At 63.0% G+C, this 14,004-nt stretch overlaps 1 protein-coding gene across 4 annotated transcripts in view; it reads right to left on the bottom strand.

The window, feature by feature from the left end:
* ABR (ABR activator of RhoGEF and GTPase) overlaps positions 1–14,004 on the bottom strand; it is a 37,954-nt gene that overhangs the window by 6,387 nt on the left and 17,563 nt on the right. For 3 of the 4 annotated variants that reach the window (XM_053995364.1, XM_053995365.1, XM_053995366.1), the window contains 14 exons: positions 13,047–13,151; positions 12,399–12,584; positions 11,887–11,994; positions 11,209–11,269; positions 9,056–9,108; positions 8,773–8,913; positions 8,328–8,449; positions 8,044–8,209; positions 7,808–7,930; positions 7,659–7,734; positions 7,410–7,514; positions 6,882–6,956; positions 6,646–6,743; positions 6,403–6,534 (listed from right to left, as the gene is read on the bottom strand). In XM_053995364.1, the coding sequence (XP_053851339.1) occupies positions 6,403–6,534; positions 6,646–6,743; positions 6,882–6,956; positions 7,410–7,514; positions 7,659–7,734; positions 7,808–7,930; positions 8,044–8,209; positions 8,328–8,449; positions 8,773–8,913; positions 9,056–9,108; positions 11,209–11,269; positions 11,887–11,994; positions 12,399–12,584; positions 13,047–13,151 (1,551 nt within the window). Of the gene's footprint in view, positions 1–3,457; positions 3,896–6,402; positions 6,535–6,645; positions 6,744–6,881; positions 6,957–7,409; positions 7,515–7,658; positions 7,735–7,807; positions 7,931–8,043; positions 8,210–8,327; positions 8,450–8,772; positions 8,914–9,055; positions 9,109–11,208; positions 11,270–11,886; positions 11,995–12,398; positions 12,585–13,046; positions 13,152–14,004 lie in introns of those variants that run through there. The other variant, XM_053995367.1, reaches the window with a different exon arrangement.

Here is a 14,004-nt window from a genome sequence, read left to right as displayed (position 1 = left end):
TATTGATGCAGCCCCATCGATCCCTGTAATGCACGGGGCGGGCAGCCCAGTCCTAATGTCCCCTTGGGGAAGAGAATGGGATATTGGAGCTGGTGGGGGCTCCCAGGGCTGGGGACACGCAGCTGCCAGGCCACACTTGCACCAGGCACGCGGGGTCACTCTGCAAGGACACAGGAGCTTCCTGCAGCTGCTGGGTCAGGAGATGCTCTGGGCAAGTGTAAAGATGTTCAGAGCTGCTGCTCCAGCCACGGAGCTGCTGTTCCCATGCCCATAAAGTCACTGCATGCCATGACGGGGGGGCACTGTGGGGTCCCTCATGTCCTTTCTTGCACACCAAGACTCCACAGTCCCAAAGATAGGCTCAAGCTGCCCCGGGTCTTGGCAGAGACCCAGCACAGTGACATTGCCACATGCCCAGCCCTGTGTCACAGTGAGCCCAAGCATCTCCTCAGCTGTGGGGAAACTGTGGTCCCCAGCAAGGCAGAAATGCTGCTGTCTCCAGCATGGCCCAGGAATGGCTCCTGACACGGAGCCCTCCCTGGTGCTCCAGCCCAGCACATGGAAGAGCCCAGCGAGCGCCACGCTGCTTCCTCTGTGCCAGCCCTGCGGCTGCTGGAGAGCAGGAGGAGGAGAAGGAAAGCTGCAGCTGCCCTGGGCTCCCATGGGACCCTGCAGCAGGTCTGGACACTGGGATCACGAGACTGCAGCCAGACCACAGCCAACCCCAGTCCTGCTGCTCCAGCTCCTCTGTGCTCCCCTGCAGCACTGCCATGAAGCCACCACAGCCAACGCCACTGTCCCAGAGACTTTCACCCTTTTCCCCACACATCCCTGTCCCACTCATGGCAGTGAAGCCCCTTCATCCCCCAGCCAGGTCAGGAGCCTCCCTGCTCTGTGATGTGATTTTAACTGCAGCCACCATACATGCCTTCCCCTTCCCCACCCCTCAGGTCCCTCTGGCTCTGATGGCCCTGGCAGCTCACATCTGGAAGGGCTTTAGCAGAGCTCTGAAGAAAGCTTTTATTAAAGCCAGGTTGGCTGCTGCCAGTGCTGCAGACCTTACCCTGAGCACGTCACTTCCCTGCAGCCACTTCCCCCTGCATGGGCACAATCATCCCACAACAGCCAGCAGGGCCCAAATTTGGGCTAGTTCTGCTGCCACCATGGGTCTGAGCCCCCTTGCAGCTAGGGCAGGTCCCTATGCACCGCTGGGGCAGCACCTACAGCCTGGCCCTGCTGCTCTCTAACCCTCCTGGCCAGCACCCCGTGCAGCAGCAGCAGCAGCAGAGGACACTGCCACTCCCCAGTTTAAGCAAAGCCATGTCCAATGCTTCATCTCCAGGCGTGGGAGAATGGACAGGAGCATCCACCCACAGAGCCAGAGGCAGCTCCTGCCCACGCAGCATTGGCAAACACCCCGTCCCAGCTCCCAGCACCATCTCCTCCTCCTCTGAAGGGAGCTGCCTTGCCCCAGCAGGATGCAGGGACATCCCAGGTCAGTGGGCAACTCAAGGGCTAGGAGCCCTGGGGAACAGCCTTCGAGCCAGCATTGTGCAGGATGAGATGTCAGCTCCTCTTTGGAAGGTCAGACGGCTTCAAACACCCCTCTGTGCCTGGGGAAACATCTCAGCCAGGTCACCAGCATGTCTCCAGGCTGCTCCCTCCTGCACCTCAGGGACTCTCAGCCATGGTGGTATCCATGCCCAGGTCAGCATTCGCTGTGGTGCCGCTCTCATCCACGGTGAGGTGAAATGTCCTCTGTTTGTTGCCACAGGGATGTGCCATCATCCTGATTTCCCAAATTATCCAAGGCTGTTTGTTTGCAGGAAAAGGCCTCAGGTTGTAGAGGAACAGGCAATGAGCATCCTGGCAGTCCTGCAGCACTTTCTGTGTTCTGGGGAGGCCCTGCTGGCATTGACCCTCCTCTCCTACTGCTTGTCTTGTCCATGGGACAACTCCAGACTTGAGGTGATGAGGCCACATCCTGGGATTTTGTCCTCAAGACACGTCCAGGTCGTGGCACTGTGACAGACCCAGGCAGGGCTGGGTGCCCAGAGCTCCAGGGTGAGGAGCTGGTAGGGCTCCAAATCCTCCGGGTGGCTCCCCAGGGCCCCAAACACTGGGAAGCTGTGGTGGGGCAAGGACTGTGAAGCTGGGAATGTCCCCTCCTCACATCTCAGGCCCATGAGGTCACCCAACTGTCAGCCTTGGGTGAAGCAATTGGGAGCAAACCGGTGACTCAGTCTTTGAGGTCATCTCTGCCAGGGCCCTGGGGAGCAGGATCCCAGAGGAGCTGCTACAGCCAGCATTGCTTCCCATCAGCGTGGCACCCACAGATAACCCAGCCTGGCCTCCCGTGGCTGCCCTGGCAAGCAGATCCCTCAGCAGACCTCCATGCCAGCAGCTCCCTCCCCAGGGAACAGACAGTCCCTGAGCCCCCTGGTGCCGTGGGACAGAGCAGCCTCCAAATCAGCAAACACTGCCAGCAGCAAAGCACAGCCCCCCAAAAAAGCAGTTTCACAGCCCCGACTGAGAGCAACCCGAGGAGCAGCAGCAGCACCCACAAACCCACCAGGACCCTGCACGGACCTGCGGGGGCCACATCCCGCCCCGCAGCCCCAGGGAAGCCAGCAGCCACAACAGGCACAGGAAATGAAACCCCCGCATGTTTTGACCCAGCAACAGCCGCCGGGCAGCCTCTCCACAGAGCCCTGCTGCCCCTTAATCCCCTGTGCGCAGCCGGCACAGAATCGAGGTTAATGCCGCTGCGTCACACGCGGCCCCGCCGCTGCCACGGCGAACCCCCACGGGCACAGCCGAGCCAGCAGCTCCCCAGGCAGGGGGACTCCACCGAGGGAAACCCCCAGAGTCCCCCGTGGGGCTTTTGGGACAGCCTGCAAGGCTGTCGTCCCCCTCCTTTGTCACCTCTGTCGCACATCCCTGCACTCCGTGTTCCCACAAAGACGGGCAGCACTGGCTGATGTGGTTGCGACACAGCTGTGAGCTGGGAAAGCCTGGATCGACCCGGGTTGCAAGAGGGGGGACGCAGGCACTGGGTGCTGTGGCACCCCAAGAACCCGGCCCCAGTCAGCCCAGAAGCATCGCTGCCTCCTGGGCAAGCTCCAGGGCCGGGCAGGGGTCCCCTGCCCTGCCTCTGCAGGACCCCCCGGTGCAAACAGCTCAGCCTCCCGGAGCCTGCCAGCACAGAGGGAGAGGGAAGGAGGAAAACAAACACCTCACAGGCTGCCAACTGCATCTAAGAGCTCCCAAAGCTCCCAAACATCTCCCCGCCCCATGCACAGACCCCACAGCACTCACTCTCCACACAAACAACACAACCCTCCATCCCACAAAACCACCGGCCAAAAAGCCACGGTCACCACGCAGAGCAGAGCCCGGCGCAGCCATCCCAGAGCCCAGCACTGTCCCCTGCAGCCGCCCCCCACACCCGGAGCACCTTCTGCCGGAGCAGTTTGCTGCGCACCCTGCCCCAGAGCCGGGCGCCCGTGTTCGGGGGTCGCTTCCCCTCGGGCTCCTCCACGCCGCGCTCGCCCCCGGGGCCGGGGCCGGGGCCGGGGCCGCCCTCCGGCTGCACCAACACCTCCGTCATCGCGACGACCGCTTCGGCTCCGGGCAGGCGACACGAGGGTGGCCGGGAGCGTGCCCGCGGCTGGGTTAGCACAGCATCCGCATATCCCTTCTGCCGGCGGCGAGAGGTCAGCGGGGGCCGGCGAGGGGAGCCCTGCTGGGGCGGCGGGGCGGCGAGCGGCCAGGGCTCATCTTCAGGGTGTGAGCCAGGCTGGCGAGGCAGCCCCAAAAACCTCCCTCCCCCTGCGAGGAAGTGACTCAAAGGCAGCCCCCCCCCGGCGGCCCCCACGCGTTTAACTCTCGCCCTGCCGCCCGCCGCCGCTCGGGAGCGCTGGGGGGGCTGCCCGGGCTCCCCGCCGCCGTTATCCGCCGTTATCCGCTGTTGTTATCCCTCTGCCGTTATCCCTCTGCCGTTATCCGCCTCGGCAGCCGCGGCCCCCGAGGCACCGCCGCTGGCGGCTGCAGCACTCCCGGCTCCGCGCAGGAGCCGGGCTGGCTCTCCTGCTCTTGCTGAGAGCAGGAGGAGGCTTTTGGGGTCTGTTGTCACGCCTAGGGACAGCTGGGTACCCCCATGTCCCCTCTGTGTACTCTGGCCCTTGTCAGCCCCACTGCCAGGGAGGCAGGGAAGCCCTGGAAGGGTCCCTGCCTGCTGAGGGACATGCTGAGGTGCAGGCTTGGGGGAACTTGCACTGCCCCCCAGTCCCTCCCTCAGCAGCCCCTGGAGTCCCTTCAGGTCACTCTGGCTCCCTGCAGGTCGGGGGTGCCCCAGCATCACAAATCTCCTCCATCAGAGCCTCTGCCAGCCCAGGGAAGGGGACAGACGGACAGGCAGCTATTCCCTGAGGGTACAGCAGGCACCGTGCCCATCACAACACAGGCTCTGCTTCAACAGCCACATCCCCCCCATGCATCAAATGGGCTGAGGAAGGGGGTCCTGAGACCCCCTTCATGCACCCACTGCCTGTTTGTGGCATGGGGGCCACATCCAGCCTCTGTCCTCTGCAATGTGGGCACAAGCACGCACAGCCTGCTGTGCCCACCACAACATCCGTCTGCCATCCTGGCACAGCACCACACACCCCTGCCAGCACCCAGCAGACACAGCCCAGCTGCTGGGAGCAACTGGGACAGCTCAGAACAGGGCTGAGCCCTGCAGTGCAGGGGACACAAGACCCTCATGGGGACACAAGCCAAACAGGGCAGCCCTACCCTGACCACAGCATATTCCAGCTTTCGAAAATGGGGTTAATAACAACAAAACAGGGTTAATGCCAACCAGGAGTCACACCTTTCCACTGAGCAGCCAGTGCTGCTATGTGGAACCAGCAACAGCTCAGGATGAGCCCAGGGACCAGCGGGGCTGAGGAACATCCAGGGTAGCGTCTCTGCCTGAACGGCTCAGGGAGAAGGCAGGGGGGCAGCTCTGGAGCTTGACTACAGCCCACAGCCCCAGAAGCAGCACTGCCCATCCTGCTCACAGCTGTCCTGCCCTGTCACCAAGCCCACCCCTGGGGCAGAGGCCGAGCTGTGGCTCTGGGTGACGGCAGGACAACCCCAACCCTGACGCTCTTCCATCCATCCAGATCCTCCTTGGGATAAGCAGCCCCAGGGCCTTCTCTCTTTCCCGCTCTTCCCCCAGAACTTTTGCACAGCGGGTACGGGCTGTGCTGTCCCTGTCCCGACCCCCGCATCTCCCAGCATGACTCATGTTTGTTGATCCAGGCTATTTCCGAGAGCGCAGCTGGACTGATCCCCGCGGGACACCGAGCCCCTTCCCTGCCCTGGCCTTCCCACTTGGCCCAATGCCACCCCCACTCCACTGCTTCCTGGGGGAGAGGGCAACAGATGGGTGATTTCAGGTATGAACAAGGCACTGGTGAAGCTGAGCCCCCACCTCCCACCCTGTGCCCCCTCCAGTGCTGTTTCCCCACAGCATCCCCTTCCCAGCAGCATTTCTGTGCTGCTCTCTGCTCCCCTGGGACCTGCCCTCAGTTGCTTTCCCACGGAGCAGGCAGCCATGAGGGGCCCTTGGAAGTGGCCCTGGGTCGAGGGCTGTGTCCCAGGCGTGACCCTGTCCCCAGCACAGCCAGGAAGGCAGCCAGGCTGGGCTGCCCACCAGGAAAACACAGAGACACCCCCAGCCTGAACTGTGTTGCCCTGCCCTGGGCTTCCATGCAGCCTGGCCAAGGTGGCTGCAGGGGGAATGTGAGCTCTGAGGGTTGCCTGCCCTCCACTCCATCCTCTTGGTCCTGCTCACCTGGGAGCATCTCAGGGCAGCCCAGGCCTCCATCCTCCCTGCCTGGCAACCGCCAATCAGAGGCAGCTCAGCCATTGCCCTGGAAACCCCCGTTGCCATAACAGCAGCTGATGGAGGCACAGGGAAGGCAGATGGTGGCAGAGGGGGACACAGGAGGGACGGGGGGCTGCACATGCAGAGCCCTCCCTAGGGCAGCTGCCAACCCCTCCCTGCAGCTCCCCAGGGCCACAGCACAGAGAGCAGCAGAATGGAAACACTTCCAGCCCAGCTGGGGCTGGATGCACCTCTGCAGGGAAGGTCTGGCTTTGCCACCTCCACAAAGGCCCCTCTAACTTTGTCCCACCTTCTCCTGCAGCCACTGTGCCCCAGGACCACCACCCCCCATGCCTGATGCCCACCCACCTCACTGCCTTCAACCCCACAACTGCTGTACCCCGCTCCCTAAAGCAGAGCTGCCCACCCCAGGCATCACTCCAGGACAACCCTCCCAGCCCAGGTGCCAGGCCCTAAGGAGTCCCCCTGCGGGTGAGAGGATGCCCAAAAGCCCCAGTGCATACCTGGATCTGCCCCTTGCCCATGATCTTGTCCACAATTTCGTTGTTGTCCTTGTTGAGTTTGGTCTTGTCATAGCACTTCTCGTAGCAGAGGATGCGCAGGGACTGGGAGCCCTCCAGCTCAATCTCAAACTCCTGGGGTGTGGAGGGAGGGTGGCTCAACCCCAGCACCCCAGAGCAGCTCCAAAACTGGGGTTGAAGGGAAATGGGGAGCACAGCCTCCCCCTGCATGCCATCCTCCCTCACCTCATTCCACTGCGGCTCCGTGGTGTCCCGGAACACCCTGGTCTTGGCTTTGCTGACGAAGTAGCCAAAGGAGTCCACCTCCAGTGTACAGTAGAGATCTGGGGGAGCAGACATTGCTCAGCACCCCAGGAACACCCTCACCATCTCCCAGGGGACCACTGTGGGCAGAGCAGGGCTGGACCCCAACTCTTCTGAGCCCACCGGCCCCTCCAAGCAGGGTGGGCACCCACACTTACTGGCTGACTGTTTGAAGCCCTTGGCAGAGTGGACAATGACGTGCAGGAACCCATAAAGCCCTGGGGACTCGTCATCTGTGGCAGGAGAGCAGAGGCTGTGTCAGGGCCTGGGGCTGGCCATCCCCAAGGCAGCCTTTGCCACCTTTGCCACAGCAATCACGGTGCCTGCAGTGACACCCAAATCCCCCGAGCCCCTGGAGGGACATCTCTTAAGTTCTGTATCCCCCACTGACAGACATCCCAAGCTCTCCTGCTGCTGGACAGCCCTGGGGGAGGTTCCCAGTGGGGCTGGCTGGGTCCCACCCTGGGCACACTGGTCCTGCCCAGTCCATGGCGTGGGCTGGAGAGAGCCCAAAAGCAGCCCCGTGCTGCAGCTGGGATTGCGCTGCCTGGGAGCCCGACGCTGCTCCAGCAGTGCCACCTGGTGGGAAGCTGTCCCTGCACAGCAGAGTCCCCGCTCCAGCTCAGGGACCCCACAGCTCCTGCCCGGCATCATCCCGAGCAAAGCAGGATCCAGCGGCCACTCACCGTCCTTGTTGCTGGTGACCGGGATGTTGTGGACAGTGCGTAGCTTGAAGCAGGATCCTGTGAGCACCTGCAGCTCCACTGAGCTCAGGACAAAGGCCTGGAGGTCTGGGAGAGGACAGAAGCTTCAGAGGGACGCAGCCAGTGCTGGTCATAGAGACTGGAGAGCAGGAGGCTGGGATCCTATAGGACTTCCCTGTGGCTTCTGGGGGGATCAGGAGCCCAAGAGGGCCTTGGCAGCCCCCGACTTACCCTTTTTCTGCAGTCTCTGAATGGCCTCCCTCCACTCGGACCGCTCGTAGTCAGAGGAGAGCAGGAAGAGGTAGCTCTGTAAGAGAGAGGGAGATGTGGCAGGCTGTGTGCAGGCAGGGCTGAGCCCGGCCCCAGCCCGCCCTCCTCACCTTCCCGTTGCGGTTGTGGATGCGGAAGGGAATGGCAGGTGAGTTGAGGAGCAGCCAGAATTCGTTCTCAAACATCTTCTTCTTGAGGCGCTCGATGGCGCGGCTCTGCCCCTTGTTGGCTTTCTGCAGACGGGGAGCAGAGAGGACCTTTCAGAGGTGCCCCTGTCCCCCAAGACCCACCCCTGACCCAGAGCAAGGCACCCGCCCCAAGAGCAAGTCCCACACCCTTCTCTCACCTCCTTCTGCACCTCGCTCTTGATGGCTGAGATCTTCATCTTCATGTCCTCCAGCTCGTGGTCGGGGATGACGTGGACCTGCGGGCAGTGCTCCGACTCCTCCGGCGAGGGGAACACCAGGTCGGCCAGGGGCACGTACCACTTGCAGTCGTACTGCTGGTGCTTCCTGCAGCCAGGGCACGGGTGGTCACTGATGCCTGACCCCCTCCCTGGCGCATCCCCCGGCTCGCTGAGGGACAGGGGGGTTGTGGCACATTTCCCCCCGTGCCCAGCGCCCTCCTTACCCCACTGCTGTCTTCTTCAGCTTGGCACAGAGCAGCACGTCGGTGAAGAGGAAGACGTGCCGCAGCTTCCGCGAGCCCTCCGACAGCTCCACCAGGAAGCCATCCTTGACAAGCTGCCGGGTCTGTGGGCCAGAGGGGCTGCCATGAGAGCAAGCAGGGAGCAAAGGCCAGCAATCCATGGGGAAAGGCCGACAATCCTGTCCCTCTCTGTGGCTCAGCCACCAGGAGCATGGGGAGGTCCATGCCCTCTATACTTAATAAGGGACCAGCAAGCAGCAAGGACCAGGTAGAGCCCTAATCTTGTACCTGAAACTGTATCTGGAGGAGCCTCTCCAACTCCTACCCAGGTACTAAGGAGCTCTTCAGGGTGGAGACACCAGCCAGGGGCTGGCAGAGGGCTCAGCCCTCACCCTGTGCCCAGGCACTGCCCACCCCACAGGCTCACCTCGCCCTTGGGGGTGGTGACCGCTGTCCTCCGGGGGTCAATGTCCTCATTGATGCTGGAGAGAAAGTTCTGGGAGATGCGGAGGGCGTCCTGGAGCAGCGGGTAGTCAGGGTGGTCAGCTGGGGTGTGCTTGAGGAGGTCCTGGAAGGAGACAGGCACAGGTTAGCAGCTCGAAAGCACCCAACCTGGAGACCCCTCATCAGCACTCCCCACAGCTGCAGATCCTCAGGAGCAGCAGAGACAGAGCCCACCGCCATCCCCGTGGGACTGGTGTCACACTCACGTGCAGGACGAGGGTGCTCCGTGTCACCCGGTCGATGGGTTTGTACAGCAGCGCTGAGGGGAGAGACAAAGTGTCAGCAGCCACCTGTGGCTGGAGCCCTGGGCCCTCTCCCACCTGTCACAGAGAGCACAGGGGCAAGGAGGGGAGCCCAGATGCCCAGAGAGCCCCCCTGCTCTGCACAGAGCCCTGGGCAAGCACCTGAGATCTGTCCAGCTGGACAATCAGGGTAGTGCCAGGAGCAGGGGGGAGCCAGCACTGCCACAGCCCCGTGTCCTGCTGTGCTGGGGACACCAGGAGCCACAGCCAGGCTGGTGTGCGGTCATGGCCAGTGGGGACAGGATGTCCCACCACACCTATGGCAGCACAGGACTGGGACAGCCCTCTGGAGGGCAGGGCCGCCCCGGGAGGGCTGCACCCACACTTGCTGTGCGGTGGCTGTGGAGCGGAAGAGCCGCTCCTCACCCTCAGCAGCTTTTTCAGTTTCCCTTTTAGCTCAGCTGTGGCTCCTGTCTCTCACCGGGCTCTGCCACCCCGTGGGACATCCTGTAACCAACCCCTCTGCACCAGCCCAGCCAGCCCTGGGTGCAAAGGGGGCCCAGGCTGCTCCAGCAGCAGCAAAACCCCCACCTACAGAGAACACTGGGTCCAAGGCCTCAGCCCCACACCCCTGCCCCATGTCCCTGCCTGCAGCCCCACTGACTGCAGGGCAGGGGGCAGAGCTGCCTCACACACAACCACCCACACACAGGGGGTACAGAGAACCCCTTTTCTCCTGCCACACACCCTCCCAGCAGGAAACAGCCCCAGAGGCTCTTCAGAGGCACATTTCAGTGGAAGCAGACAGACCCTTCTCCTCCTCCCCATCTTTTTGGGCAGGCAAAGGCACAGAGCCCACTCACAGTGCTGCTCCCTGTGCCTGGCCACATTCATGTCTCGCCAGGCTGCTTCCAGCCAGGCTGATGCCTCTGGGGTTTCCCTTCACTTTGGAGCACTTCCCCAAACTGCCAGGGCCGAGAGCAGTCAGGTTTTGGGCCATGGGAGAGGAGGGAAAGGTGCCAGCTCCTCATCCTGGGCTGAGTCGTGGGGGTTCCCATCCCTGTGATCCCAGAGGGTGCTGTCTTGTGGCACCCAGTCCTGGGACAGGGTGAGCAGGGGGTCTCTGCTCAGGAGGTGACAATGCCAGGCTGAACCCTAACCAGAGGCTGCACCCCCACAGCTCCATGCCAGAGGGTAAAACAAGAGCCCTGCTCCTGTGACAACCAGCAAGAACCCTGCTCTAGGATAAAGGTGACAGGCAGGGTGTCCCCCTTTTCCACCATCCTAGACCCACAGGAAGGATGGACCCTCCTGCTGCCATCACTACAGACACACGCAAAGCTCCGGGGAGCCCATGGAGGGGCTGTCCCAGCACAAGAGAGGAGCGAGGGGCTCCTTGTGCACACAGTCCTGCCAGCCTGGGACCCACGGGCAGCAGAGGCAGGGACGCACGCTCAGTGCCTCTCCCCCCAGCCACGGAGAGCTGGACATTCCAGCCACACGACGCTGGGGCAAATGGAGACCCCTCCCCATCACCACCCACACAGCACAGCCCAGGACGAGGGGGGCTGGGGGATCCCCCTGCCCACCCCAGCTCCTCCTGTCCCATCACCGGCACGAGCCCCTGCCCGGCGGGGACGGCGAACGCGTGGCTGCGTGTGCCGGAGCCAAGATGACTCAATCGAGCCTGGAACAAAGACGCTCCCAACTTCAGCCCGCAGAGCACGACGCAGCCTCCACCCCCCGGCACAGACCCCGCGGCATCTCTCCCTGCCGGCACCCCAAATCGGAGCCGTCCCCCTCGCCTCACCATAGGTGCAGTTACAGCAGAGCCGGACAATGACGAGGATTTCCATGGCAGCCCCGTCTCCACGCAGCCATCGCTGCCGCCCCGCAGCAGCTCAGCTCAGCTGCGGCACAGCTCCGGCCCCTCCGCACGGCTCCCGGCACAGCCGCGGGCGGGGAGGAGCGGTGGGCAGGGGGTGGGGGGCTGCCGCACGCCCCCAGCATCCTAAAGAGCCGCGACCCCCCCCCCTCCCCGCCGGCTCCAGGCACACAAAGGGCTCGGTAATTCACCCACGCACAAGGCTGCGTCCCCCTCCCCACGCCCGCCGTACCCTCCATGGTGACGGACGTGTGGCTCTCCTTCGAGTCCTTGGGGCCCTTCACCTTCAGCTCCTAGGGAGGGAAAGGCCCATCAGCACAGCCCGTGGGGGCTGGGGTGGGGGGAAGGTCATGGCTCAAGGTCATGGGGCACCCCCCACCCTTCCTGCACCCTGGTGTCTCCCCCTGGCCCCAGCCTGGCCGTGCTGGAGGCCACACACGGCTGCTGGGTGAAGGAGCGCGGGTTCCTGCCTGGCTGGGAGCAGCTCTGGCTGTGCCCAGCAGCTGGGACATGGTGATGATGCCATCAAGCTGAACAGGACCAGGGCGCTCAGGCTGTAGCCATGGAGGTCCCCATTTCTGAAGGGGATCCAGGCATGGAGATGCAGGCAGCAGGAGATGGGCCACAGGTGCCCAGCACCCACTGACATTGCATGGGGTGGTGACAGCACAGGCTGAGCCCAACCTGAGCTTGCACAAGGTGGGACAACCTCCTGCAATGCCCAAAAGACCACCACAGAGCCCTCAGTGGCCCAGTCCTTGGGGCCAGTCCCGGCCAGTCCCCAGGGCAGGGAGAGCATCTCCACGGGGCAGACATGGTCAGCTCAGCCACAAGGACAGTGTTCTCTGCCCTGTGCAGGGACAGCCCGGGCACAGCCCTGTCCCACTGGCACAGCCCCATCCCAGCTTACCTCCGAGATCTTCTGGAACTGGTAGTTGCTCTGGCTGCACTTCTCTGCCGTCTCCAATGCGATTTTGTAGTTATCCACAAAGGCCTTGTAGACCCCCAGCTGGCTGGCCTGTGGGGAGTGGGGGTTAGCCAGGCACCAGCCGGGTGCTGAAGCCCCCCACAGCACCCAAGGGGTCAGGCAGCCCTTGAGGTGACACTACCCAGAGTTGTCCCCTCCTGGCAGGACACTCAGCCAGCTGGGGGTCACATGCTTGCTCCTGCTCAGGGCAGGATGGTGGAGCTCCTGCCCAGCCTGTGCTTCCATAAACCTCCAAAATCCAGCAGAGGGATAACAAGTGCCTGGACAGCAGAAGCTGAAGCTACAGCCCTTCAACCTGGCCTCTCCTTCTCCTCTCCCCAGCACGGTCATGGCATCCATGGGCACAGCCCCTGTGGGCATCACAACTCCAAACTCATCACAACTCCAGCCCTTCTCCTCTTCCAAGCGGAGCAAGACCCAGGGAAGGTGCATACCAGCTTCTGGAAGAGGTGGCCCATGGTGACATTGCTGTCCCACTGCTGCACCTTCGGGCACAGGCTGTCGTAGAACTCCTTGTGGATCTCATAGATATCCTGGATCTTGTAGAAAATCGTCTCGATCTGCTGGAGGGTGAGGACAGGCTGCGACGTGGTGGCCGTGGCCTTCAGTGGCTTCATGGGCTGCCAAAGAAGGGAGAATTTGAGATGAGGGCTAAGAGGAGAACACTGGGCATGAGGAGGATCTGAGCTGGCAGCGAGGGCTGCCCAGGACAGATGGACCAAGGCTGGCAGCTGGACCAAGGGGCACTCGAGGCTCGTGCATCCTCAGACTTCCCCGCAGCGGCGGTGACCCCGTGTTGTGCAACAGCGTCTCGCCCTGAAGGTCAGCAAGTCCACAAGAGGAAACAGGGCTATAAATATGTCCCCAACAGGGACATGGGCAGCAGGGGAGGTGAGATGGGGGTAGACAGAGAAAAGCTTGCCCTGGTGTGGCTTCTGGAGCTTTGCTCCCACTCAGGCTGACGTGGCTGGGGGAAACCACCCAGGAAAAAATTGATCCCTCCATCCATCCATCCATCCATCCATCCATCCATCCATCCATCCATCCCTGGAGGGGCTGTCCAGTCTGGGGGCCGTGCTCACCAACAAGAGGGCCTCCAGCTGGTTGATGTAGATCTCCTCGCTGGCCAGGAAACCGGAGAGCACCAACTTCCGCATCTCCAGGCCTTTGCCAGTCTCCCGCTCGCCCTGTGGGACACAGCAAGGAGCCTGGCTAAGCCAGCAAGCAGCACAAGAGGAGACCCCTCATCCCACCAGCCCATTCCTGGCATCCCCACACGGGCACATGTCCCTGCCAGTGTCGTGGAAGCTCAGGGGCAAGGCGTGGGCATGTGCCCGATGGGCTGCAGAGCCCGTCTGGAGCCAGCTGGGAAAGCCACGAGCTGCGCTGGCTCCTGTCCCCTCCCTGCTCCGGGCTGGCCACGAGCCCGGTGCCGCTGGCAGCGCTCCAGGGTGGTGCACGGCATGGCAGGACTCTCCAGGGCAGAGTCCAGAGACGCCCAGTGAAATCATGCTTGGCGCTGGATGGGGCTCCCACGTGATGCAGCACCACCCTTTCCCTCGGCTGAGGTTTCCCTTGGGAAGTGCCACCCCAGCAGGCACTGCCCAGTGGCACCGGGGCATGTCCCAGCACCCAGGTCTGCTGCAGCACTGATGTTCCTGTGGTGTGAGCCTCATGGCAGGGAGATGGCCAGGCTAGGGGGGCTCTGGGACCCTCAGCGAGGCTCTGCCAGTGCCCAGGCATGGACACCCCAGCCCCTGGACCATCCTGGGTCACACCTTGGCCTCTCCTCTTAAAAATCACACTTGAGGACCAGGCTTTGCCACCCAGACAGGGGCCAAGCAGAGCCATGGGGGCATCACTCTGAGCCATTCAGGATGGTTTGGGGAGGACACTGGTCGTGTCTCACCTGTGCCCATGCCAGCCCTGGCTGCTGTGCCAGGGGAGGTGGCAGCTGCAAACACCTGGGGGGCACAGCCCCAAGGTGGGCATGGCTGAGGATCAGCATCTCTCTGCCCCACTCTAGTGTCCATCAGCCAG

The sequence above is a fragment of the Vidua macroura genome, chromosome 20 (assembly GCF_024509145.1).
Source record: "Vidua macroura isolate BioBank_ID:100142 chromosome 20, ASM2450914v1, whole genome shotgun sequence".
In the NCBI taxonomy this organism is placed as follows: Eukaryota; Metazoa; Chordata; class Aves; order Passeriformes; family Viduidae; genus Vidua; species Vidua macroura.
This window is presented reverse-complemented; position numbering and strand designations above follow the sequence as displayed.